The sequence below is a fragment of the Hippocampus bargibanti genome, linkage group LG10, assembly GCF_051943395.1.
Source record: "Hippocampus bargibanti isolate YZ-2025 linkage group LG10, ASM5194339v1, whole genome shotgun sequence".
Classification (NCBI taxonomy): domain Eukaryota; kingdom Metazoa; phylum Chordata; class Actinopteri; order Syngnathiformes; family Syngnathidae; genus Hippocampus; species Hippocampus bargibanti.
In genome coordinates, this window is record NC_142743.1 from 11,341,530 (window position 1) to 11,368,423 (window position 26,894).

Consider the following 26,894-nt stretch of genomic DNA (forward strand, 5'->3'; position numbering starts at 1 on the left):
AACCCTAAGAACGAACAAAGACGTAAAAGATGGCGCCCGAGTAGTGGAATGGATACGGATTATTTTTAAGCATTTTGGGCCACGACATTCATCAAGGAGACTGTGCTGAACGGTTGCACCTTTTTGGCAGCACAAATATGACAGCACAGTTTTTGATGGCCTGAAAAAAACCTTTCAAATGAAGAATGCAACAGTTGGCATACAATGCAAATAAATTTGGATGTCACAGATTCAAAATTGGTAGTCTGTTTAATTTCTCAATCTGTTTAATTTCTAACTTGGATGAAAGAAATTAAACGGTTAATTTTGCATTTCCTCTCCACAGAGTGGGGATTAAACCCACACTGCCTGGATTGGAAGCAGACAAATGAAACTGTGACAAAATAAGTGAGCCGTTCATTAAAACGCATTTTTGGAGCTTTTAGAAAGACGCCATAATCAGCCGTGTTAGGGTTTCTTTAGTACTACGACACGACCACAAGGTGGCGGCATAAGTACACGTTTCTTTTGGCTAGCCTGCATGACTAAAAAGGCAATAAACGTCACTAAGACATACACTCATCGGTTACGAGCAACATCAAAGATGTTGCACCAATCTTTTTCTGTAATTGATTGATCAGCAAGAAGTTGTTGAATTAAAAAAACTAACAAATAAATGAAGTGGGGCGCTTTTTTCAACAGCTCATGGCTTAATGTGGACAATAAATTCAATAGAGTCTTAGGGAGTCAGCTATTTTCTTTAGTTGTGCAATAGCTTGTACCATCCTTCGAATGAAGAAATGAACAAATGAGGACCTGTGGGCTCCTAAAAAGGGGGAAATCTAACCTGCTTGCCAAAGGCATATTGGTCACATCCAGTCGTACTTAGACTTGTCGTATTGATGACCTGGCAATACGGCCGCTGGCTCCAATTTTTTACTTTCAAAGCACATCATATCTAAGTAGTTATGTATGTGGAGACAGATTGGTGTTCGGCCCCCCCATCAAAACCCCTCTCCGCTTATGCTGGCAGTGCAATTTACAGCATCTGCTGTTTGGTGACAGGGCACTCCGGCCTGAGTGACGTTGGAAAATGACTGGTTCTTGGCCAAGTGCACCACGAAACACGAAACATTATTGATGAATGTAGAGGCAAACGTCTGGGGAGGTTTGAGAAGGCATTGCCTGATTTAAAGAAATGACATGGAGGCGAGTGCACTTCCTTCCACCGTCATTTATCGACACCAGAGAGGATGAAAACGTAATTCTAAATGTTAAATTTCCTTGCCCTCTGCATCATTGGGTTTTACACTGTGTGGTATGGCATTCGCTTGAAAGTGGTGTTGGATTTTCTACCAGTCAAGATGATCTTATCATTGGCATTCCATCGGGTTCCCGGTTGGAGAACATGACTACCTATGCAAAATGGTTTGTTCAGAAATAGTGTTATTTTTTTGGGGGGTTGCTTAATTTGGCAGTGCAGGCTCTCCCAAAAAAAAAACAGCTTATTGGTATGACAGCAGTGAAAATGTGATTTTTTTTTCTCATTATGACCCATTAAACAGTAAAATTCCACTAACGCTGGACAGTTAAATCGTGCAGCCAAAGACCATTTGCGGGTTAAATATCAAGTTAACATACTAAATTAATTATGAACAGAAAAAGGGGGGGTGAGGTGAGGAAGGCAACAGTGGAAATAAACATGAGAGGCCGGAAAGGAAACAATGCCACAAAAAAGAATTTTAGTATTATAAATCAAACCCCATTTTAAGTTTTGTCCTGCTTTGTGTAAACATTTAAAAAGTCAACGCAAGACTGCTCGTGTATGTTCAACAAAGGTTAAAATCGCCTTGTTTCGACTAGCGGGGGGGGGGGGTCATTTTATTTATGTTTAGTTTGTTGTCGTTTGTAAAACCGCCAGCATTTTCTAAACGGATTTTGCGTGGTTCGTAGATGCTTTTGAATTTTTAATACTCACCGTGTCGAGTCTGTCGACGTTGTCGTCTTCACAACGAGCAACTCGAATTCAGATTAGGTGCTTGGCACCTACACCCCAAAAATGACTGCCTGAGTCGTTTGGTCGCTCACTTCTCCTCCCTGTCGGTTGTTTTGTGCAAACACAAGCAAAGCAGCCAAGTGCAGCCAAAAAAGGGAGGGGAAGAGGAAATGCTAGTTCAACTGGGCTGTGTCTTCTTCAATCTATCCAGGCTGCTTTTGCTACGACATTCCTTAACTTATGAAGGAGGGAGAAATCTTTTGTGTTTTGTTTTGTTTTTCTACTCACTATCAAGCCACTTTTAGTTGCTTTCGGACAAAGGCGTGTAGTTTCCAACCAGAATGCCCCTACTAGGTTCCTGAATACTAGACGCCTGAAAATGGCTTCGATCGTCGGCAAAGTTGCCGGGAGACTTTTGGGAAGTGTCGGTTCTCGTCGACCGGTTTTCAAAACGCTTCCCCCGGCGACGTTTCCACACAAGGTAAATGGACGTTTCTTTCCTCGTGACGGTCACGGCGCTCGCACGTTTGCAAAACTAAGACGAGTGTTTTTCGGCGGATTCGAAACGCACAAAGTGTCGAAATTGCGAGTCGAATCCGAAACAGCGGAGTTAGGGAGTTTTAAACTGAAAGTTGTTCATGTTTACCTTTTATTGCAACAATACTTCAACTGCTTGGACGAAATAATATACATTTGACATGTGGGAGGGGCGTATCGAAAGTGCATTTGCGTTAAAAAATAATGTAATTAAAACGAGCTCAACACGTAATAATGTTATATCCTTAGGATAAAAGCGAAAGTTGAAAAAAAAAACATTCATCAAATATATTCTTGCTTGCTATTCCAAATGTACCTACTTGCCCCTTTCCCCCAACATCTCCAGTTATTTGCTGAACAAATTACACTTTTTTGTGCCCTTACTATAATGCCCCAAGTTGCTCCAAGATGACGCCAAAGCTTTGACTAATAGGAAAGTGATAGTTTGTGTTTAAAGCCGTATTGTTGTATTGATACATTTCGTGCACATTTTATTCCTGAATAACATAAACTGAGGCGATTATTTTTTTGTGGTGACCCCTTGAACGGAAAAGCCGAAAGGAAAAGAAGTTGTGAGATCATGTTTGACAACAATCACTGTTTATGGTGGAATTATAACATTTCGTGTCTCGCAAATTCACGGATGAGCACTGTGGTGATATACTGTAGCGTATTGGTTAGTATAATTTTTATGATTATTTTTATTACATGATCTACTTAAAACACAACATTGTAAAGTGGCTCAGCAGCTATTTTGCCTCTTAAGCATTACTATACGTAGTAGCATATTAGCAGTTTTTTTTACTGTTTGTGGATGGCAAACAGAACCCAATAAATTATTCATATCCATAACGACAGTGTGCAAGGATTTACAGTGTAAGACATTCACCTAAGCAGTGGCCGTTCAATTACTTTTCGGTCTGTGCCCCCGCCACGGAACACAAACCGCAATTAGGCTTTAAAATGTACTTTTAGACTAAAATAAATGTTCGGCCTTGCCCAATGCATTTTTTCCTCGGACACCGCCGCAATACCTCAGCAGAATGCTCAAGCGCCAGACTCTCCATAAAGTGACTCTCACACCGTGCCGAAGCATCTCCCGCCTCTGATTTATTGATTGACTGTTAAAGTGCCCCCCCCCCCCCCCCCGCTCCCCACTGTGATCATCCATGACTATCAGAGGGCGCAGAGGGCGGACCGATGTCTAATATCCATCAGCAGTAATGGCCTACCCGGTTGAGAGTGCTAGAAAGAAGCAAAGTATGCATTCTATCAAGATTCATTCTTGCCTCTCAGACTGATTAAAATGGAGCAATTGAGTTTGTTCCTGCACACTGGCTATGACCTCTGATTCACTCATAAATGTGCCCCCCCCCCCCATAGCAATATTCATTTATTGTGTCACACTTGAGTCACTGTACAAGTCACATTTTCACATTATAGGGAACAAATGTTGAAGAACATGATCTGGGATGCTTTAAACTATTCCTTTAGTAGTAAAAGGAGTCATCTTAACCGGTCTATTGTGGACATTTAACTCATTCACTCCCAGACGATGTGGAAAAAATGTGTCCACTCCAGTGCCAGGGTTTTTGTCATTTTCACTGAAATTACAAGACCCACAGAATATTGAGTTTTAGGACTACATAACTGTTCAATGCACCGTAAGAAACGTTAGACTATCTTCTTTCATCAGAAAAAAAAACGTTAATTCCTAAGTTATATGGGTCTGGAGTTATATGAGCTTGAAATGAGGACGGCTGTACAAAATACAATACAATACAATACAAACGTGTTGATTTCTATAGCGCTTTGATAACAGCTGAAGCTGTAATAAAGCACTAACATGGACAAAAGGCAAATGTTGCCCCCTTGTGGAAGGGAAAAAACATTGCCAGAGGTCTGACCAGCGCTTTATCAAACGCAAGAAAACAACAACCCCCCGAACAAATTCGGGAAAGCCGCTCCATGTCACACATTTCACACATCGTGCCATCTGAGTTGGGGTTGACGATTGCTTCCTGTTGATCATTGAAGCATGGGATGAAACAACAATAATGTGGATGTTACGCTTGAGTGTGTAGAACTGTTGTGGTTCTTATTAGTTTTTTTTACAATTTCCAGTTAACCCGCTGCGCTTTCCCCGAGCCAAAGCTGCTGGGATCAACGCTGCGCTGCCTGCACTTCATCACAATGACAGCTGGGAATAATTGAATTTTCTTCTATGTGGCTCTAACTTTTTGTTTTTTTCTCCACCCCTTAAGGCTTTTGCGGCTCAATCCCGCTACCCTGCAAGCTACAGCAAACTATTGAAATGAATGATCGGCCTACTGTACCCATACGTGCGAGGAGCATAGCTCAACGATTTTAAAAATATGGCTCGCCGTAAAAGGCTAAGTCGCCATTGTGATGATAATATTAATACATTTAATTTCTAAGCGCCTTTCAAAACTCTCAAGGACTTTATAGTCACGGGATAATAACTTATTTTTTTTATAATTATCCATCTATTTATCTAGCTAGCTATCAAGCTATCTATCGAGGTATCAAGCTCGATACCTATCTAGCTTCTTTTTAGCTAGCTAGCTTTTTTTTGAAACATTTTGATTTAGTGCACCTAAATTGTAATCATTTATTGAGTAACTGTATGCATTTTAATCCTGAATAAAACTTTTCTGGTCAAATCGGAGAAGTCTTTTTTTTTTTTTTAGCTCACAGTCGGTAGCAGTGCATGGGGCTATTGGCCCTCATTCTAAATCAATAACGATGGGGCCACTGCTTGCATAATCAAGTAGCTGTTACAAGGCAAAATTAGGATTCCGCCAGAGTAATGTTTTAACATTTGAGTCCACCTGGTGAACGCCAATCACTTCTCTGCTCTTTTTACCATGGGTGGCCTCTTTTTTTTTAATTTGATATTGATTGAACGGTATGCTTGCTGTAGGACAAATGGTGATGGGGGAACTGAGAGATCTTGTATGTGTGTGTGTGTGTGTGTGTGTGTGTGTGTGTGTGTGTGTGTGTGTGTGTGTGTGTGTGTGTGTGTGTGTGTGTGTGTGTGTGTGTGTGTGTGTGTTGGTTGATAGCTACATTAGTTTTTTTCAAAATATGACAATTCTTGCTGAAAGTTATTTTTCACGCCATCCCCGTAACATATCAACTCTGCACTTGTAGGTGTGGAGCTGTTGGGTCATGCTCACCCAGATACGATTTCCCCAGAGTTAAAACAGCTTGGGATCAAATTGACCCCTGCGCTTCACCAATTCCATCCATTCAAATATATGGAGAAAAGAAATGTTGTTTTTTTTCGGTTTTGTTTGCATTCCAATCCTTGTGAGTTCCTCCAGGTGGCAAAGAAACGCTCTTAGATCATGTTCGACTAATAAAGGTTATGTAATCTAATCTAATTATATGGTTTTTCCAGGTGCCTCTACTTGGAGTTTGTCAGGCTGTGTTCTGCAGCACACGCCCGCCCCCTTCAGGTAAAGATTGTTACTGCACTACTATGACATCTACTGGCGATAATACAATAAAAATGTTTAATAATAATAATAGTAAGAGATCAACTGTGGGCCATTTATGGTCCCTTTCCCTTGCAATATTTACTTCAGCACAAGAAATATAATATTCGGTGGAACATTTTTAACAAAAATTGCTTCATTAAATTTAGTTCATATATTTATTTTTCAGTTCTAATTTAACATTTAGTCACTAATTTGACTTGAGTCACCCAATTTAGGCTTCATGTATGCTCAAGTGGGCCATGACATATAAAAATAAATAAATAAATACAGCGACTTAACTCATTCGCTGGCATTCCTGAATTTATTCAGGAATTGAAAAGCATGACGTGGAGCGCCATTCCTGAATTTGTTCGGGTTTTCTTGTAGCAAAGTAAAAAACTGCAACTCTTTCTCACTTTGTCAGAAGTGTCGCTCACCTACAAGCACGGGCGCCTGGCTCTGGAGGTGCCATTAACGTGCAGGAGCGAGACGTGCCTTTTTTTCCTCCAGCCCATGCTGATGACGGTGGGCAACCTGGTCGGCGAGCTACAGAGGGAAGACCCCGGCGCCACCGCCACGGTGCTTTCCAAAGGTACCTTCTATTCGCTCTGCTTGGCATATAGTGTGATTGGTTATGTGACTTTTGTTAATTTGCAGGACGGTAAGTCATTTGGACGCTTGCCAGTTTCCAATGAGTTGAAATTGACTGTGGGCGAACGCATAATCTTTGCGTTACACCCACCTGACGTCTTAGCAAAATAATGCAAACAAACATAGAGCCGAGACAGTCTCGAATGGAATGCTTCACAAATCAAGTTGCCATAGAAACCGCTGGGCAATGGAAACCCACAACGCCTAATAGGAATAATAGATTTGAAGATTTTAGATCCAGTCACGGAATTTGTCATATTGAGTCTTGAAAGTTGTATTTTTTCATTCGTTTACCATTGCCGCGCCATTGTCACGAATAATTTGTGTTTCCGTGCGTTTCCCGGCACAGATGGCGAACGTGTGGCCTACAACACGCTGATCGAAGCCTTGCTGATAGACAAGCATTTCAAACTAGTCATCAACAACAACGTGTATGATGTTCATGCGCCAGAAAAAGGTACAGAAACATGTCCCCTCTCAAATTTTTCAAACCTGAACGACTTGTTCTAATGCGAAGGCTTAAAAAAATAAATATACAGTAAAGTCTCGTTATATCGATAGTACTGCTTATTACGATACTATTTCTATGAACGCAAGGAGAAAATTTACATGCCACAGGATCGGATATATCGATAGTCCGGTTATATCGATATTTTTTCCGACTCCCGAGAATATCGATATAACGAGACTTTACTGTGTGTATATATATATATATATATATATATATATATATATATATATATATATATATATATATATATATATATATATATATATATATATATATCTCATCCACTATTTTCGCCAGTGTGCAAGTCCAGTGAGCACGCCCTTCAGCTGGACGACATGAAGCATGTGGTGCACCTGCTACACACGGCCCTTCACTTGCCTGAACACCAACTGATTCAAGAGCGTCACCTACTGGAGAGACTGGACAGCCTCAAACAGGAGTTGTCCCCCTTGGAGAAGGTGCCCCCAAACATTTGATACCCACCAGAACCAAAGTATAATAATAATCATAATCATGTGTTCCTGGTTTGGTGAAGCAGCATGTGACTTATTTCACGGTCATTTGGATGTTCTGAACTTGTGGAATGTTTATGATTACAAGGTAGCTCAGTTTAGTCGTCAAATATGTCAGAAGGCCTTTTGTACTTCATAGGTGACATTCTTTATCCTCTGCAAAGAACGGCTAATATATTTAGCACTTACTGAACTCATTCACTGCCACACGATGTGCAAAAATGTGTCCACTCCAGTGCCAGGTTTTTTGTCATTTTCACTCACATTGCAGGATCCAGTTTTAGGACTGCATATTAGGACTTTTTTAGAACCGCAAATGTCCCTGCTGTGGGACTATTAAAGGCTCTCTGATTCTGATAAGCATTCAATTCAGCGTAAGAAACCTTAGACTCTCTTCTTTCATCAGAAAAGAATAGTTAATTCTTAAGGTATATGGGTCTGGAGTTATGAGCTCAAAGTGGTGGCGGCTGTACAAAATACAATACAATACATAGATATTGATTTATATAGCGCAAAAAAAAATAGCTGAAGTTGTGACAAAGCGCGCACATGGACAAAAGGCAAATGCTGCCCCCTCGTGGAAGGTAAAAAACATCACTAGGTCTGACCAGTGCTTTATTGGCACGCCCCACAAGAAAAGCCAAAACCCGAACAAATGGCGCTCCACGTCACACTTTTCAATTCCTGAATACATTCGGGAATGGCAGCGAATGAGTTAAGAGTTAAGATCAGTTCCATGTTGCGAATACACGTCAATGCTACTATGGTGACTTCCAGATTGTCATAAAAAAATGACTCCCCCTTCCCCCCCTTGTCTCTAAATATCACCGATGCTCCTCTACCACGTGGCCAGATGAAGGCACAGCTGTCTCAAACTGCCGAATTCCAAACATCCAAGGCGATTTGGACGGGTTTGGCGCTTTTGTCCGTGCAGGGCGGAGCACTGGCCTGGCTCACATGGTGGGTGTACTCGTGGGACGTCATGGAGCCCGTCACCTATTTTGTCACCTATGCCACCAGCATGGGGGCCTTTGCTTACTTTGTCCTCACGAAAAAGGCAAGCAAATCAAATTCCGTCTGGGTTACTCCATTGTTTGGTCGTTTTTCCTCTGCATATCATTTCCTCTTTTTTTCAGGATTATGTCTATGGCGATGCGAAAGACAGACAATTCCTGAATTACTTCTACAAGGGGGTGAGCAAGAAGAGGTTCAATGTGGAAAAGTACAACGAACTCAAAGATGAGTTGGCTCAGGTATGTTGTCATCGCAACAAGCGCAGACATGCCATGGAACAAGACGCAGCGCAAAGCTAGGTCTTGTCTGCTGGATGCTAATTTTGTTTTCTTCCCCCCCACACACTGCCGCATTCTGCTATCTTATCTGCTATTGTTAAATTTGCTCTTTTTATTTCGGCCCTAACCACTTTGGCTTGGTGACATAAAAGAAAGGTTGAAATTACACAGGCAAAAGGCAGACGGTGTGCAAATAAATAATTTAAGAAAAATGTAAAGATGCGCTAACTCTGCTAAAGGGTAGCTAATATCAGAAACTTGAATTTGAATGACACTTTTTTTAGTTATGATCATTTTGCGATCATTTTGTCACTATGATGTAAAGAGAGTTTTGAAGGGCGCTTGTAAATGAAATGTAATATTATTATTAGCTATCTCTTAGCTAGCTAGCTAGCTAGCTTTCTATCCATTTGAGTTACTTCCGGGTTGAGTGAACGCTGGCGCGTGTGGCTGCCGCTGCTCACCCACAGATTTTTTTTTTCCTGTGATTGTAAAGTGACCTTGAGAATTTTGAAAGGCGCTTATGAATGAAATGTATTGTTATTTATTAGCTATCCATTAGCTAGCTAGCTTTCTATCTATTTGAGTTACTTTGGGGTTGAGTGAACGCTGGCGCATGTGGCTGCCGCTGCTCACCCAGAAACCTTTATCCTGTGACTGTAAAGTGACCTTGAGAGTTTTGAAAGGCGCTTAGAAATGAAATGTATTATTATTATTAAAAAATAAGCGCTTCGTTAGCGTGCGGGCCTATCCAATTTCCCTCCAGACAAAATTTGTGAGGCTCAATACTAACGGCGTTTTGCACCAATCGAAATTTGTCAGACATTTAATTTTCCTCAAAGTCCAGGAAAAAAAGTTATTTATCGTTGTTACAAACCAAGTTATAAAAGTATGTGGATCGAACCATTTTTTAATGTATTGTATACACATTAATTTCACAAATGAAATATGTTTGCGTCAATTGAAAATGTTCAGACATTTACTGGTAATTGTCTCCCAAGTCCCAGGAAAAAGTTATTTAATGTCGTTACAAAGTTATAAAAGTATTTGGATCAAACCACGTTTTTAATCTATTTTATACACATTAATTTCACAAATGAAATATTTAGCTGTATTTATGATAAAACTCCACATGTTCCAGGTGGAGGATGACCTCAAACGCCTGCGCAATCCAACACAGCTTCAACTCCCCATTGAACAGATCCAGCCCAAGGCATGATGTCTTGGCAGCGCACCCCCTCCCCCCAAAAAAATCAACATTTAAGAATTATTTTCATAATAGTGCATTTTTAATCACAAATATTGATGACTGTTGTACTTGGATGGTGGAGGGTTTGGAGGAGGCGATGGGTGTGCGGGACGGATACAAAAAAACTGGAAAATTGAAATAAACGTACTTGTTGCATCTGTTTTGTCACAAATAACTGCGCTGAGACGGATGACTAAAACCGGATTGGAATTTGCGAGTTGCTCTGCTTCTTTCCTGAGTCATACAGTGAATCTTTTATTTTTATTTTTTTAAATGCGCACACCCATACTCCCTGAGCTACAGTCATCATGAGTGTCAACTGTGGTTTTGGGTGTAAAAGGAAAAGGAAAAAAAGATCATATTCTTGAATACAAGTTTGACCACTCACACAAGTTGAAAGATGAATACAAACACAAGCAAATACATAAATTCCCTTTTTGTAGGGGAGGGGGGATATTGAAGAAAAGTCATAAAGTGTCAAGTTAAGATGTACTTTTTCACGCGACAGCAATAAAAGGTTAAACAACCCTAACAGGGGCACCGATTTGTAAACTTTAGATCAAGAAAAAGGCGTGTTCAAGGCTGTCATAATTAAAATCACTGTCATTCCATAAAAAATATTGCATCACGTGTTTGTTCGTTAGCACGCTCTGAATACATAAAAAGGAACAGCTTCCCGTATTTTGATTAATGTAACGAAAGGGGAAGATTTTTCTTATGAGTTGAGCACCAGAAAAAAAATCTTAAAAAAGAACAAGTAAATTTTGCTTTTTTAATTTTTTTTGATATGGGCACAATTATCTGAATACTACTTCCCGGTTCATAGATAATGATGTTTTTTTTCTGGAGCAGTAGAAGGGTTCCACATTATTTGACTGCTTTTTTTGGAAAATTAATTTTTGAAGGGAAAAAAAATAGTTCCTGGATAAACCATAACGTACTGTGTCAGTAATTGGACAGCGTATCCCCCCCCCCCCCCCCCCCCCCCCCCCCCACACACCCAAAAAAAATTGTTTTTTAATTAAAAAAAAAGACCCCCAAGACTCCAAAAGGCACTGTACTAACTGAACTGTTGAGTAATGGCGGTCTATTGACTCAGCAAAAATTCTGGCAAGCCCTTTTCCATAAATCTTGAGCTTAACTGTCGTATTTACATTCACGCAAAAAACATTTGAATGTGAGAGAAAATTAAGCCAAAGAGAATGTCAGCAAAAACAGGAATTTGTCAAGCGCTTGATAATGGACCGGAGAAGTGCCGGATGGTTTTACTTTTTAGGGCGGAAGTAAAGCTTCTTGGTGAGCATGGAGGCAAAGCAGGGCACCTGTTTCTTGCCGATGGCTTCCCTGTCCCTGCATGCCCAAACGCTCCTCGCCGACACGGTGCGATTGACGAGCGTCAGGAGTTCGGTGAATTCTAGAGAGTCGCCGTACTTCCTCAGCAGCTCGCAAAGATCCTGAATGTACCACGAACCGTTGGCTGTATCCCGGTGTGAGTAGTAACCTTAAGTGGGATGCCGCGGACATGACGGTTAGACAAATGCCTTCAAATGGGGGATGTTATGAATTTGGGGAAGCCATTACAATGTTTTAACTCATTCACTGCTTTTCCCAAAATAATTTGGGAATTGAAAAGCATGGCATGGAGCGCAATTCCCGAATTTGTTCGGGTTTTGGTTTTTCTTGCAGTGGGGTGCCGATAAAGCGCTGGTCAGATCTTTGGCAATGTTTTACCCTCCCATGAGGGGGCAGCATTGGCCTTTTATCCAAGTTAGCGCTTTGTTACAGCTTCAGCTGTTGTTGAAGCACTACATAAATCAATATGTATTGTATTGTATTTTGTACAGCCATCCCCATTTCAAGCTCAGATCACTCCAGACCCATGTAACTTGGGAAGTAACTCTTTTTTTTTTTGATGGAACAGGAGAGTCAAATGTTTCTTACGCTGTATTGAATGTTTATGTAGTCCGAAAACTCAATATTCTGTGGGTCCTGCAATTTGAGTGAAAATGACAAAAACCCTGGCAATGTAGTGGACACATTTTTTCACATCGTCTGGCAGTGAATGAGTTTATCCCCTCCACATATTAGATGCAGAGTATACAAAAATTGATGAATGACTAGTTTTCAAATCTGAAGTAAATAATAATGACTGTTATTGTGGTTTTCATATGACAATTTGACATTTTGGTTCAGACTATAGCCAGCATCATGGAACTTGACATGCTTGATTTGCCTTTGCGGGCTGAATAAAATGATGTGGCCGGCCAGATTTGGCCCCTGGGCCTTGACTTTGACACCCGTGAGGTTTTCATTTGAGGTAACTTGTAGGTTTCGTGACTCACCTTCCGCCACCGAGTAGCACATGATGAAATCGGCTCCGGCCGGAAGGGTGTGAACTGCGCTGGCGTCGACCACCACCCCGCTATGATTCAACTCGCTGTCCACAGCATCATAAGGCACCACGGGATCGTCATGTTTATCTCCGCGACACGCCTGCCGTTGTGACAATTTCATTTTCATCTATCCGAACAAAATTGCGCTGATGAATTGCCAGGTGCGTACCTGCAACACAAAGATCTTGGGCTTCCCAACCAAGCTTTGGCACTTGTCGCCTTTGAAAAGCGACGTAATGTGCTGAATGCTAATTTTGCCGTCGTATGTATACACGTGCTCGTCCTCGCCGTGGCTCAGGAAAATGAGTATGAAGCAATCCGAATCCGAGTGATTATCCTCAGCGGCTAGTCGGACAAGAGGTGGACAAATAGGAAACATAAACGTTCGTTGAGAACAGAGGACAAACAATCCTAATATGGATTAGCAAATTCCAGTAACGCTGCTAAGAAGCAGACATAACCAGCTAAAAGAAACTTTTTCGGCAACCACCTTTATGGATTATATCCAGAACTTGCTCGTTTTTGTAGTTGTCGTAAACCTTCACGTCAAAGTTGAGCGCCTTCAGTCTGAAAGAGAAAAAGCAACACATCGCAAAAAAAGATTTGGCGGATATGGAGATGGACTATACCTGATCTCTAGGTTGTAACGGTCAGTATTTGTGCCGTGTCGTTCGTTCATGCCAAGGCGCCAGAAGAAACGTTCCTGGTTAAAAATGAGCGCCTGGCCTCGTCGTTTGTAATCCATCCTGTATTCCTCGGCGGGGTCCAAAACATTTTCTCTGTGTGAACACGGAACACTTAATATTAAAGGCAAAAAGTAAACTAACCGAAGCTTTCTTGAGGATGTCGCCAGCGGCATACCTTTTATAGGCATCCGTCTCCGTTACATTCTGGTCATACTGACCTGAAATGAGACGTAAACATGAACATGTGGCATTGAGGCTTTTTTTAGGGCCCGAGCTGCAACAACTGCAAGGTCCCCATTGTTGTATTTTTTTAAATAAATATTTGTATAAATATTTGTATTGTTCTCCGCAAGGACACGAACAAAAACTCAATAAATCAAAGAAAAACTATGCTACTCTTGAGTCTCAAAATCGGAACAAAAACTCAAGAAACACGTCAGGCCTGGCATAAACGTTCATATTTTAAGACTTTACTGGATAGTGGTGAGAGTTGTGAGGGCCTTTTACAGCTGCTCACAGCTCTGATTTAACTTGCAGGAGTTTTTTTGGGAGGGGGTTGGCATCAATTACAGGTGCACGAGTGCTGCTTGCACAGGATTTAATAATCAACATTGTTGCACGTTTTTACAAAGGACTATTAAAAATTGAGAGGGTCTTCCATATGAATCCACCAAAGTGGTACAGTAATCCCCTGAGATTGAGGGGATTACTTCATCCTCCACTTCAGGAGATAAAATGCATTCCCTATGATTAGTATAATGTATTATTTCTTTTCTAATTATTATTATTATTATTATTATTATTATTATTATTATTAGAGGGCGGCCCTTAGGCGGCAGATTTTGTGACTTCAAGACCCGGTCAGCCTCCCTGTTTGGAGTTTGCATGTTCTCCCCAGGCCCGTGTGGGTTTTATCCAGGTCCTCTGGTTTCCTCCCGCATTCTAAAAACATGCATAGCACGCTGATTGAACACTCCAAATTGTCCCGAGGTGTGAGTGTGTGCGCAGATGGTTGTTTGTCTCTGTGTCCCCTGCGGTTGGCAGGCAAACCATTTCAGGGTGTCCCCCGCATAGTGCCCAAATATAACTGGGATAGGTTCCAGCAACCCCCATGACCCGAATGAGGATTAAGCGGCCTGGAAAATGGATGGATATTAAAAATTCAAACCTCACCCTTTTTTTAGACACCGTTACAGTATATTCTATGATGATATGTAATGTGTGGATATACCCATGAGTAGATAGAAAAGGGCAAAAGCTCATCTTAACCAAACCATATGTCATATTTTATTCCTAAATCTAATTCCTGTGTATTGGTTCATAATAACCGATAACGTGAATATGAACCCTGCTTTATACGTGAATTCCCTTGAACGATTTTCAGGTTATAAACAGTCAGGTCAGATTAACTCTTGCATGATACTTTTTTGTTTTGTTTTCAAATCCCCCCCACCCCATTTCCTTTTGTTGAACCAACTCATACTTTAATATGACATTGAACACCCTCGAATAATGTTTTTTTTTTTTTTTTTAATAAAAAGCTAGTGTCAATCACTTACTCGTCCTGTCTGTGACAGTCGTGTGGTGCATCATTGCAACGCTCGCTGCTAGAACAAAAGAAGTCCGGAAAGAAAGAAAGTGAACATTGAATTAAAATACGCCTGAAATGTTACCAGTCCTCCTCGTAACATTTTTATACGAAAATGGCGCGACAGCCACCAAGTAATTGTATCGTTGAGCAGCTGACGACAACTATTTCAACTTTGATTCAAAAGAAACATTCGGGTCTTTCCTCCTCCAAATACATTATTATTATAACGCATATAGGCACATTTATATACACGTAAATATATATATCACACTCGCGTAAATGTCGTTTTACCTGTAACTTTCCCGTTTGGTTCTCGAGTCCACCTTCCCACTGACAAGTTTGCCAACTCCTCACAGTACCCTAATCAGCCCCGCCTCCCCTGCGCTTATTGGTCAAGAGATGTGAGTCGATTGGCCCAAACGACCTGCCAATCTAAGAGGGCGCTTCCGTAGTACACTTCAAGTCAAAGTTCGAAATGTAATAAAAGCAGTGAAGTGTAGTCGATGATTTCAGTCGCCTCCAGAAAGGCTCAATCTTCTGTTGTTGTAAAACTTTTCGCTTTGTTTTCTAAAAACAACCCCTTGTCTTTTCTTCTCCGCCTCTTTCCATTTGTTCCTGCTACCTTCATCCACTTCAAGCTTCTTTTGCTGTCTCCTTTTCCACATCTTCCCCCTGTATGATCGTTTCCTCCACGTGCGTCCTTTTTATCGTTAAACTGTTATCTTTATACATTTCTCCGTTATACCATCAGCAGTTATAAGTTTCATGCAATAAAATGCACAACTCTGCAGTATTTGCTCAACACACCCAGGCTACCACGTTCTCAATGCAACGATTTGCGAGCTAACAGCCAATCCAAGTGAACAAGTTTTATGTTCGGCTGACGCTGCTTTGCATACGGGTGGGTGGCTTGTAATGAAAACAATACTTAAAAAGCACAATGACACGAATATATCATTTGCCAGGTGTGACTCCGCCCTTGATCTTTCCTTCTATCAGTTGCCGCGTTTCCGCCTTCTCTGCAGCTCTTTAGCTTCTTTGTTTGCAAAAGTGCCCTGCATTCTTCCTTTCCTCCCAGTTTTCAACTCTTGAGTCGGTCCTCCCTCAGGGTTGAGTGTTTACTTAGGTAAGACTCATACTAACCATCTATCTTTAAATGTGAAGTTGTTTCAATTGTAAATTCTTGTGCATCCTGTTTGACAGGTTCTGCCATGGATACATGTCGGGTTTGGAATAAACGTAATGCACCAGACTGTACAGTAGTTCATAATGTTTGTAATATTCGGTGACAACAGAGCATACCGCGTGTAAAATGTTTGTCAGGTTATTTTGCTAGAAAAAGGGAGGCATTCCAACTCATTGTTCCAAAAAAAAGAAGAAACAAACACGCCAAAACTTAATGAATTACAGTAAAGTCTCGTTATATCGATATTCTCGGGAGTCGGAAAAAATATCGATATAACCGGACTATCGATATATCCGATCCTGCGGCATTTAATTTTCTCCTTGCGTTCATAGAAATAGTATTGTAATAAGCAGTACTATCGATACAACCGATATCGATATAACGAGACTTTACTGTATATTCATTTTGTGTTTTTTTATCGATTGCACTTAACTAAAGCAAAGTACATCCTGGGATTTGAAACATCTCAACCAATTTTTAAAATGTGAGACGAGGAAAAAAGAAAACCACAAATCCACGATTAGTGCTCAATACTTGTTATGTGTCGTTCGCGAACAAGCCTAAAAAGGAGCCGGAAATGGGAACCGACTTTTTTGCCCTCTATTCGCCGCCCCTAGTCTTCGGTTAAAGCCGCACGTGATTGGTCAAGATCTGTGGAAGAGGAGGGAGGGGAGAATTACAGACACAGGCAGCAGTGAGAAGGGGGAGGGTTAGAGAAACAGAAGCACACTGTGAGTAGCACATGAAACAGGAAAGGGAGACGACAGAGCTTGATAGCACTACAAAGAAAATACTGAAGTGTGTAAAATGATTGCAAGTGATTTTTAGCCATTTTCAATTGTAGATGACAAAGAATTCATAAAATATACTCATGGCTCTCAACACAATCTATGCAATTCGAAGCAGGAAATATCCCCATTGTTGGGCTACTAAAGGCTTCTGATTTTGAAAACACTTTCTCAAAGAATCATACCAGAATCATATATAACGAAGAACGTGCTGGAGTCCAAGAATGGGTCAAAAAAGTAGGAGGAGCCGAAATTCCCATCACTAGTGAGAACTCACAAAACAAATGGTAGCTGACAAAGTACCAAAACCAACCGGTAGGAGGAAGCAAAGTGCAATGAAAAGCAATAACTCGTCTCGTGGCAATTAGACAGCGTTTAATTCACTTCCCTCGTTTGGCCAAATTCTGTGTTGACCAAATAAGGATTTGAAAAAAAAATAGTTTAAATTGAACAGCTTTAACATTGATTAATGTCAGCTTAGACGTTTTTTTGTGTCTGGGAATTGAGCAGAAAATTCACTCTTAGCACACAACATACATAAATGACATAAATGATCACACAAATGGTGACATAAATAATTGAATGCATTTCTAATCGTTTACAGGATCATCACTGAAAAAATATTCACGCAGTCTAGTGTCTAAAAGAACAGCAGCTTCATCCCTGAGAAATGTCTAATTTGTGGACCCCCTGTGGTCATCAAATGAAATGTCCATCCACCAACTTGATCACAGCTCCTTCTTAACTTCATACTGACACACGCACGACCCCCGCTGGCTGTCCAAGTATGGTTTGCAGCCCAAGTGCATCACGGCGTCGAACAGTAGCGTCACCGCAGTCTCGCACGCTGTGTAATAAATAAATGAATAAACAAGTAAATAAACAAATACATACATACATACATACATACATACATACATACATACATACATACATACATACATACATACATAAATAAATCACAAAGAACTGATGACTGAACAAATATGCCTGAAAAAAATATTAAACTCTATACTCTATAAAGCTATATAAATAAAACTGAATTTGCCTTTTGACTCTATTGATAAAATGAGAGTGTAACCCCCGCCTCTTCCCGTATATGGATCGTTTACCTTGAACACTTTGGGCCAATCCCAGTGTCCGTTGCACGTTCTTGCAAATTGTTTCCAGACAATCCTGGAACTGCTCATCGCAGTCATGCTTCTCATTGCCGCATGTGTCGTAGCAGCGGTCGTGCTGGTTGCAGCATTTCGTCATGGATGGAATACCGATGTCGAACTGGAAAGAAGATATTTTTACATTAAAACCAATGACGAGTCAACCTGTCGATTTTCTGTCATTGGAAGAAATTTGACAAACAGTGAGATTTTCATTTGTCACTATTTCACAGCAAGATAAACCCAGAATTATGGGAAAAATAGACAACCATATAAGCTTCCGCCAACAGCTGCAGTATCACAAACCACTTTCTCACTGCCTTTTTGAAAGTGGTCTTTCATACAAATTCAAATAGCTTTACCTGAAATCCAAACAGCGGCGACCCGCATCCGTTAGGTGGTGGCGGCTTGTACCCGGGACGAAGCACCGGTCTGTAACCTGGGAAAGGAGAGCAAAGGTGAACGGGCTACCACTATTTCTTTGTGTTTGATAAACACATCCACAACATATGCCACTCAAGGAACAGCGGAAATATTAACGCAACAGTATTTAGGCTGCTTAAGACTCATTAAAAGGGCCAGACTTAATTAAAAGGGCCAGACTTAATTAACACAGAGCACCTATGTTGCTTCTCTCCAAGAGAAATCAGGTGATGGATGCTTTATTTAACAAGCCACTTTATAATGGTAGATTACAAAGTACATTTTCAGTGTATTGTATTGTACTTGAATATTTATTTTACAAACGCCTTTATACTTTAACTGCCAAAATTTCAAGGTGCATATCTGTACTTTAATTCTATTCAGTGCTTTACAAAACAAATGTTGACTTTTTCCACTTCATCTGAAAGTACGACGAAAAAGGACAAGCACAGTTTGTTCAAAAGACACATAGGAGGCACCTGCAGATGCAGATGTATCACGGATTGTCTGTGTTTTTCAAGAAGAGACAGAAATACAGCGACAAAACCTCATATACGATGTTGACAATCTACTTTACCGTCACTACATTTGTAACGGCACAAGCCGTCGTCGCCGCCGAACAAATCAAGAGCCGCGTTGAGGTACGTGTCGATCTTATGGATGCCATTTCGGATAGTTTTCAGAGTCATTCGCCAATCAGGAGTCTCCGCTTTCTGTTCACAGCAACATACGGACGTCGCACATACAACCAGGACAAAAATAACATGGTTTATCGTGAGCATGACCAGCTGGAGTGTAAACAATAGCCGATTGAGAGATAGCGTTAATGCTGTACACGTCGTCTTGTCGGCATTTTCAAATGTTTTCATTTTCTCGGGGAAGCTTTCATTTCCGGGTTTGAGGCAGTCACGTGATTTATGGTGCGTTCCAGCATTTTGGGATTGTTACCGCTTTGCGCCTAACAAAACCACTCAAAAACTCACCACACAAAACCGTGGGGTTGTTTGTCATATTTTTTCTTGATTTAGTATTTTCTAGGTGTTGATGAAATTTCGGTCGGTCTCCAGTGGCGTTTTAATGTCATTTTAGACCGAGTCAACGTTGGCTATTTGATTTCTCACTAGATATGAAAGCACCGAAGGGATAACCCATCAGACATTTGTGGAAGCTGTTACGTTTAATTGTGTGACGGCATTCACCCGGTGCCGAAGACTTGACGGCTGAAGAAACCTTCTCATCTATTAGGAAAAGTTTTTTTCAATATCATCCATGCACGATTCAGATAGACTAATGAATTGCGCAATTCAAATACTGTATATTTTTCATATTTTTATTTTACATTGCACACCAATCTTTCTAAACAGAAAAAAAAACATCCCGTTTTTAATAACGTTACTTTATTTCATCGACAAGCAAGAGTGGAAGAAAATCACTTTCTTCTGTAGTTGCTTAAATAACTGCGTAAACGGCGTAAACAGTCTCAAAATCCCAACATCTTGTATGAAAGCACCAATATCCCACACCAACTCAAATTTTCTTTCTTCCACTGCTGGCTTTCCATCCTTTTTCCCACGTGGATATTGATTTCAGGCTGGAAGCTGATTGGTGCTTTTCATGACAGGGATGTAGATGTGCTCACTACTTTTAATTTTTTAAATCCCCCTTGCAGAAGAATGCTCCTCCGGAATGTTGAGTTTGTTTAGGATGGAAGAGTGAGGTCAACTTGTCAGTCGTATTTATCTTCTGTAGTTTTTTTCTTGTATTCCTCCTAGTGGAAATGGTCTTCTTTAACAAAAAACATTCACACGTCTATTGGTACACATGATAACATCTAATAGCCTCGAAAGAGGTTATTTAGTCTGTCCAACTCTTTGCAGTTTTCCATGGTCATGAGCTCCGCCTTTTTGCTCAGGCGGTTGTCCCCGTACACTTTGGCGGCATACAGCAGTTCTGTTTCTGCGGGGGAGACAATTAATTTGGTGTAGTTGATATGACAGGATGAAAAATAACTTTAATTATATTTAACCTATGTAATAATCAAATGTATTTTTTTTATATATAGGCACAAAATATCAAAAGTTGCTCCCTTACTTGTCTGTCTCTCCTTTGAGCAATTTTTTTTGACATTGAAAACATAATCTTCCTCCACACTTTTCTCAATCTGCTGCAGCGCTGACGCTGTCTTGTACTCCGATTTGAAGTCTCTGGTGACGTAGTAGTTCACGTGCAGGTTTTCCGTCTGCCGCTTCACCGTCTGACCCGTGGAGCTGGAGAAAACGTGCGGCGTTATGAAACTTTTGAACCAGTGTCTGAAATATCGCCTACCCGGACGCCCGGGGCGTGCAACTTTTACGTCGGGTGTACAACTTACAAAACGTCGCCGCCCGGGTGGCCGACAACTTTTTCAAGAAAAAAAAATAATAATAATAAAAGGAAAGATCTTTGGGCAATTTGCATACTCGGCAGCCAATCAGAAGCCTGCATCAAATAACGTTGTGCTTCTGGACTTTCCCGAGCATCATAGACCTAGAAGAAAGATTCATAAGAAGCTAACAAAATTTATGACGCTACAAAACGTACATTAAAAGCCTCGTGGAAAGAAGAGTTCACGTGGCTTGTAGCAGACGATGCAACGCAAACATTGCATTGTGCAACATGACAAACAGTGTATGGACAAACGACAACTGGAGAAAAAAATATCAGCAAGGGATATTTACCATCAATTAAGCAAGGGAGCATTTGTGGTAGGTACATCAATTACTTAACTTCAAAAAGTTTTGTTCTGTTATATATTCTGATTATCAATCCTTAATACTTAATCCTTGTTTTCTATCCTTTCACTCCCACCCCAACCCCATCCCTCTTCAATTGCTGCTGTGGACTGCAAATTTCCCCATTGCGGGACGAATAAAGGTATTCTGAATACTTTGCAACCAACAATGTTTTTTTTTTTTTTTTTTTGCAATTAGTCGTCTTGTTGTGTTTCAAGTTGTGAAAATTGGGGCAGGCAACTTTATGGCTGGGCAGGCAACTTTTCAGAGTTGTCTGCCATGGTGTCCGCTAACTTTTTGTCATGAGTTTCAGACACTGATCTGAAATAATACAACTTGATGACTATTTAGTTTTTTGTTGTTGTTTTGACTTTAAGATGACGCAGCGAGATTGGCTGCCTTTCCAGCGGCTCATTTATTTTGTTTTTCTACTTTCATTCCTTTCATCACTTTGCTGCTGTGAAATGTAAATTTCTCCACTGTGAGACTAATAAAGGCAACTCCAATCCAATCAAAAAATAATAATAATAGCTTACGGTCGAGAGTAGAGGCTGTAAGGAGGTGGAGAAACCATCATCTGGCTCAGTATCGACACCAAGATTAACACCACGATGGGCATCAATTGAATCAACATGGAGAAACCACCCTGGAGACAAACAACGAGTTTCATTCTACATGCGCACTGAAATACATACGGTGGCAATGTCCCGTCACGACACCGCGGCACATACGTCTTCTCTTTCGTCGGTCCTCTCCTGTCGGTAATCGGCGTGATGGCTGTAGCTCGTCCTGCCGTTGGTGAACGACTGTGCGCTTGCTGAGGAGTAGATGGAGAGAAGGAAAAGTTTAGTTTCTAACTTGGATGAAATGAATGGAATGCCCAACTATATACAGGTAACATCCGATTTACGACCGGTGCGAGTTACGACCACCCACACTTATGATCACGACCTGGAAGAGGGTCCAGGGCGAAAGCCGAGGCGGGATCGGCGCAACGATAACGCCGCGTCGGGCCCACGGCGCCCCGCCTCTTTGAGACTTTTTTCCTTCGGCGTCCGCCTAAGTCTGAGCGTGTGTGTTGGGCGACCTCTTCTGGCTTCTCCGTTAGCAGGGAGAAACATTTTTCAACAGCGCGTAATGTGTGGGAAGCCGTGCGTATTTAGGTCAGCAGAACGACACAGTAATAAAAGTCGATAATACGAAATATGAAATAATAAAAATGACACTGAAAGTGATCAAATGTATAAATGAAATGTAAACAGTTTGGTATATAATCGTATTCAATCGAAAACGTTGCTTAAGAACAACAGATTGACGTCGTATACGATCCTGTCGTGTAAACATCACGTTTTGAATGGATTTCGATTTACGTTTGACTTACGGCCATTTTGTCGGAATGGAAGCCGTTCGTAACTCGGATGTTACCTGTATTTCTAGGCATGAAACGAGAATGGAACAATTTATCAGTGAATCGACAACCAACAAATACTAAAATGAATAGATAAATAAATATTTGGATGATTGATTTATCATTTGGAGGCCTTATTTTAAAATCATCCAGAACTTTGGATTTATATATCCACAATGTGTCCGTTAACGTGTAACTCACAGGATGGAAAGCCTCCTCCAAAGAACATGTTGAAGAGGTCTTCAGGCGTGATGTCTGCCTCGAAACCTCTGTGGAAGTCAAAGCCGTTGCCGCCGTGCGCGTGGCCCACCCCACTTGACTCTTCGCCACCCGTCAGGTTATACTGCCGCCGTTTTGCCGGATTGCTGAGCACCGCATAGGCATTACCGATCTCTGGAGGGCGACATGGAGCTTCGATTAATTTCAGACTCTTCATGTGGCGGGCCGTGCATATCATATCAGGTGATTAAAGGGCACCAGAAGAATAAGCATCTTTTGGACCACATTTATGGACGACTTCAAGAATGGCTGTTCAAATTTTAAAATCTGCTTTGGCCCACTGTGTATAGCCGATTATAATCGAAAACTAAGACTTTTACTCATCTAAAAATAAAGACATAACTATACTAGAAAAATTCTATCTAGTTAGCTATCTAGCTGGCTATGTAGCCAGCTGTCTAGCCGGGTATCTAGCTAGCTATCTAGCCGGCTATCTAGCTAGCTATCAAGCCAGCTATCTAGCTGACTATCAACCTAGCTAGCTATATAACAGGCTATCTATTCGCTATGTAGCTGGCTATCTATTTGCTATATAGCTAGCTTTCTAGCTGGCTATCTATTAGCGATCTATAGGCTCTCTACTAGCTATCTATCCAGCTTTGTATCTATTTGAGTTACTTTGAGGTTGAGTGAACGATGGTGCGTGTGGCTGCCCCTGCTCACCCATGGAATAATTTATCCTGCGACTGTCCCAAAACTCCCTTGAGTTTTGAAAGCTTATAAAAAATGTATTAATATTATTATTTCCGACCTTTCTTAATGGTGTAGATTTCTGACCCTGGTAACAAATGATGGCTGAAATGTGGTTAAATACTTAAATACAAAAACACACATCTGGAGGAAGCACAACTGGGGAAACGCAATAAAAGGAAGCTGAAAGATAATTTATAATTATTCCATAAAAAATTATGGACAAAATATAATTAATCAGTCTGTGATTCTGATATTTTTAGGTCAGCGGGGAAGGCCTTGCAGGCCCTGACGGCCCGCCACTGACAGAAAGTGACTTTAAAGAGGGCATACTCTTAAAGGCATCCGTTGCTCCGGGAGCGTGATTCTTGTCCGGGTGAAACTTGAGAGCCAGTTTCCTGTATGCCTTCTTCAGCTCATCTTCGCCGGCTTCTTTGGTGACCCCGAGCACTTCGTAGTAGTCTTTACAGCATTTTATTCTAACAGGAAGAAAACAAGGGTGAGTGTTAAAAGATACATACTCGGGCTGAACTGAGAGGATTGATTTCAAAATTAGCTCCCTGTCAATGCATGCTTGCGGATTAGTGGTACTGCCTGCACATTTTCCTAAAAAAAATATTTGGCCCACATCTGATATTTTGTAAACATTTGTCGTCACTTTCCCAAACTTCCAGCACAAAAATAGGTTGACGTCAAATTGACCCCCTCAGGTATTGCCCGCACTACAGTTTAACATCGTCACAGACAATGGAACAGTGATGTCTCAAGATGAACATTAACAAGTGCCACTGTTTACATTTTAAGCCGACAAGCTCACCTTTGGACGCCATGCACCTGCTCTTTCGTGAACACCTTGGAGGATCCCTGTCCTGTGCCTTCGGTGGTGCGTTCGTTGGCCGCATCTGCACCGCCATCTTCCGCATTATGTGTTGACCGTCTCCGATGCGCGCCATTAGCTGCAGAACTCCCGTTTTTGGTTAGCGCTTCCAACAGGGCTGTGATAAAAAAAAAATGAGTGGAGAACATTGTATTGACGTTGAACAATGATTACAATGTTGTACTTCTATCAGAAGTGCTACACGGGCTACCTCAACTGGTATACGAATTTTTGACTGGCTAAGTACAGTTTGTTTGGACAGTGGCAATGTTCCCTCTAAGCTGGTTGGCAATGTTCCGTCTAAGCTACGCGCGTGCACAATCGCGCACCGCTTGCACATACTCAGCGCAGAAGAAAGAAAACAGAAACTGAACATACATTTTTTGTATATATGTAACGGAGTTGTGCGCTTAGATTATTAAATTATGAAGGAAGTGACGCAACGACGCACAGTGTGGCACTATGTCCCGCCCATAGTTTCCAGAACAATCTCGAGGAGATTCAGGGTGAGTCGCAATTTTCTGTTGGTCTTGATTAACGCGTATTTTCATGACAATATCTTATTTTGTTTCCCCTTTTGTACTGTCTAGTGTTATCTAATTAGTTCCCTTATTCATTTCGAGTCCAGATTACTTTTTGTGTCATTATTTACTTCACGTTTTGTCGAGTGGAATTTAGGAGCATATGCGCTTTTCTATCGCAGTTAATCAAGACCAACAGAAAATTGCGACTCACCCTGAATCTCCTCGAGATTGTTCTGGAAACTATGGGCGGGACATAGTGCCACACTGTGCGCCGTTGCGTCACTTCCTTCATAATTTAATAACCTAAGTGTACAACTCCGTTACATATATATATATATATATATATATATATATTTGCAAGTGAGTGCAAATTTCTTCACTTGGTTTTATATAGTTTTTTATACTAAATATCCATAAAAATGGTTTCCTATGTGTGATGTATAAACTGTTCAGCTATTGTTTTTAGCGATAAAACTAATAGAAATGCGGGATATTTTATTTATGATCAATATTATAAATAAAGTAAAAAATATATACATATATTTCTGCATTTCTTGATTGATATGCCTTCCTTAGAAGCCAATGAAATTATTCAGCATAAACATTTCTTCCAAAAATCAAATTTTCGGATTATGGTATCGAATGGTTTAATTTATTACTTCAAATGTTTTGCATTTAGTCTCTAAAGTTGCTTTAAAACATTTACATATGCGGTTATTTACTTACATTTCAGGTGAAATATATTTGAAATGAATCGTCCATCCATCCATCCATCCATTCGTTAAATTGGCGTTCAAATGAAGGTTTAACTAATTTACTTTGTCGCGCGGACGCATTTCTATGACGTCACAGAACCGACAATTCTGACAGCAGTGTTAGTGTCAACATGTTGTCGTTGCCAAATAAACGCAGCGTGTCTCGTGGGCGAGAATTGGAACATATCCACGATTGTTATGAACAACTCTCTAATTTGATACAACGACACACAACGCCAAAGCAGCGGAGCTTAGTCTATTAGTCTATTTACTCACTAGTAGCTTTTTAAAAACCTTAATTTTTAGGTGACTATTTGTTATCGGCACAAACTTTCAACCATTATGGCATCATATTCAAAAAAAGTGAGCGACATATTTAAATGAGATAATACAGTCGGTTTATATCGGTCTGGCCGACGAAGGCTGTCATCCCTGATGCCCTCCCCCCCTGCCCACTACGTCGAGCTGGAGGCTCGTCAAGCCGGAAATCGCCTTACCTTTGGCGCGCGCTGACGGGTAGAGCCTCTCTGCTTTGTGGAGGAACTTAAGCGCCTTCTCCTTGTCCCCCACCTCGATGGATTTTGACGCAATGATGATACATTTCTCAGCTTCGTCTCGGTTCCCTTCCATCTTCTTTCCTCATCCCTCCTCCGCTTTCCTTTCCCGGGCGGGTCACGTGATACGTCACGTGTTATTGTAACATCATGCCTACGACGATCCTTTCATTGGTATGACTGCACCCGCATAAACTGTTACTTTCATGTTTGCTCTATGTATTTTTGGTCTCGGTCTGATCTTCATGAATCAGTCTCTGACATGACATTCACATTGGCTCCAGTATCCAATTTGAATTTTAGATGAATGTTGTTCACTTTCAATCCAATCTTTTTCTTCTCTTTCATCTTTTACAGCATTCACATAAAGTTCCCCCGCTTTATAATGATCATCTACTGCATCAAATGTGAAGTTATTGTAGACCTCTAGAGCCTCCTCTCCCACAATGTGCAAAAACATGGATGCTGTTGATTTGCGTTTTCTATCCGTATAAAAATGGTGTAAAAGCATCACTGAAAATTGAAAAAAAGTCTGAATTTAGACATTATCTTTTGTATTTCAGTTCTTGTACACTCATGTTG

At 40.9% G+C, this 26,894-nt stretch overlaps 4 protein-coding genes across 7 annotated transcripts; 1 reads left to right on the top strand and 3 right to left on the bottom strand.

Annotated features, from left to right (window-relative positions):
- The first annotated feature begins 2,127 nt into the window (after positions 1 to 2,127).
- On the top strand, positions 2,128 to 11,216 carry LOC148892450 (calcium uniporter regulatory subunit MCUb, mitochondrial-like). Of its 3 annotated transcripts, none has more exons than XM_089005978.1 (8): positions 2,128 to 2,456; positions 5,937 to 5,994; positions 6,440 to 6,607; positions 7,016 to 7,123; positions 7,475 to 7,635; positions 8,624 to 8,746; positions 8,826 to 8,942; positions 10,123 to 11,216. In XM_089005978.1, the coding sequence occupies exons 1-8, from the start codon at positions 2,355 to 2,357 to the stop codon at positions 10,198 to 10,200; spliced, it is 915 nt and encodes a 304-aa protein (XP_088862104.1). In that variant the 5' UTR covers positions 2,128 to 2,354; the 3' UTR covers positions 10,201 to 11,216. The 3 variants fall into 3 exon arrangements, with proteins under 3 accessions (XP_088862104.1, XP_088862103.1, XP_088862102.1); XM_089005977.1 differs by having other exon boundaries at positions 2,129 to 2,456; positions 6,443 to 6,607; positions 8,543 to 8,746; XM_089005976.1 differs by having other exon boundaries at positions 2,132 to 2,456; positions 8,543 to 8,746.
- Positions 11,217 to 11,255: 39 nt separating this feature from the next.
- Positions 11,256 to 15,275, bottom strand: LOC148892451 (caspase-6-like). 2 transcript variants are annotated; one of them, XM_089005979.1, is made up of 8 exons: positions 15,192 to 15,275; positions 14,869 to 14,916; positions 13,485 to 13,527; positions 13,253 to 13,402; positions 13,114 to 13,190; positions 12,793 to 12,968; positions 12,573 to 12,723; positions 11,256 to 11,731 (listed from the first exon to the last, which is right to left on the bottom strand). In XM_089005979.1, the coding sequence occupies exons 2-8, from the start codon at positions 14,900 to 14,902 to the stop codon at positions 11,496 to 11,498; spliced, it is 867 nt and encodes a 288-aa protein (XP_088862105.1). In that variant the 5' UTR covers positions 14,903 to 14,916; positions 15,192 to 15,275; the 3' UTR covers positions 11,256 to 11,495. The 2 variants fall into 2 exon arrangements, with proteins under 2 accessions (XP_088862105.1, XP_088862106.1); XM_089005980.1 differs by having other exon boundaries at positions 14,869 to 14,913; positions 15,192 to 15,261.
- A 1,957-nt stretch (positions 15,276 to 17,232) lies between these two features.
- pla2g12a (phospholipase A2, group XIIA) lies at positions 17,233 to 19,342 on the bottom strand. The gene is made up of 4 exons (XM_089006221.1): positions 19,032 to 19,342; positions 18,394 to 18,470; positions 17,987 to 18,152; positions 17,233 to 17,721 (listed from the first exon to the last, which is right to left on the bottom strand). The coding sequence occupies exons 1-4, from the start codon at positions 19,321 to 19,323 to the stop codon at positions 17,603 to 17,605; spliced, it is 654 nt and encodes a 217-aa protein (XP_088862347.1). The 5' UTR covers positions 19,324 to 19,342; the 3' UTR covers positions 17,233 to 17,602.
- Positions 19,343 to 19,834: 492 nt separating this feature from the next.
- Positions 19,835 to 26,433, bottom strand: dnajb14 (DnaJ heat shock protein family (Hsp40) member B14). Its single transcript, XM_089005841.1, has 8 exons — positions 26,256 to 26,433; positions 24,420 to 24,597; positions 23,936 to 24,081; positions 22,835 to 23,026; positions 21,957 to 22,042; positions 21,762 to 21,871; positions 20,546 to 20,721; positions 19,835 to 20,410 (listed from the first exon to the last, which is right to left on the bottom strand). Exons 1-8 carry the CDS (start codon positions 26,386 to 26,388, stop codon positions 20,286 to 20,288), a joined length of 1,146 nt encoding a protein of 381 aa, XP_088861967.1. The 5' UTR covers positions 26,389 to 26,433; the 3' UTR covers positions 19,835 to 20,285.
- Positions 26,434 to 26,894: the final 461 nt, after the last annotated feature.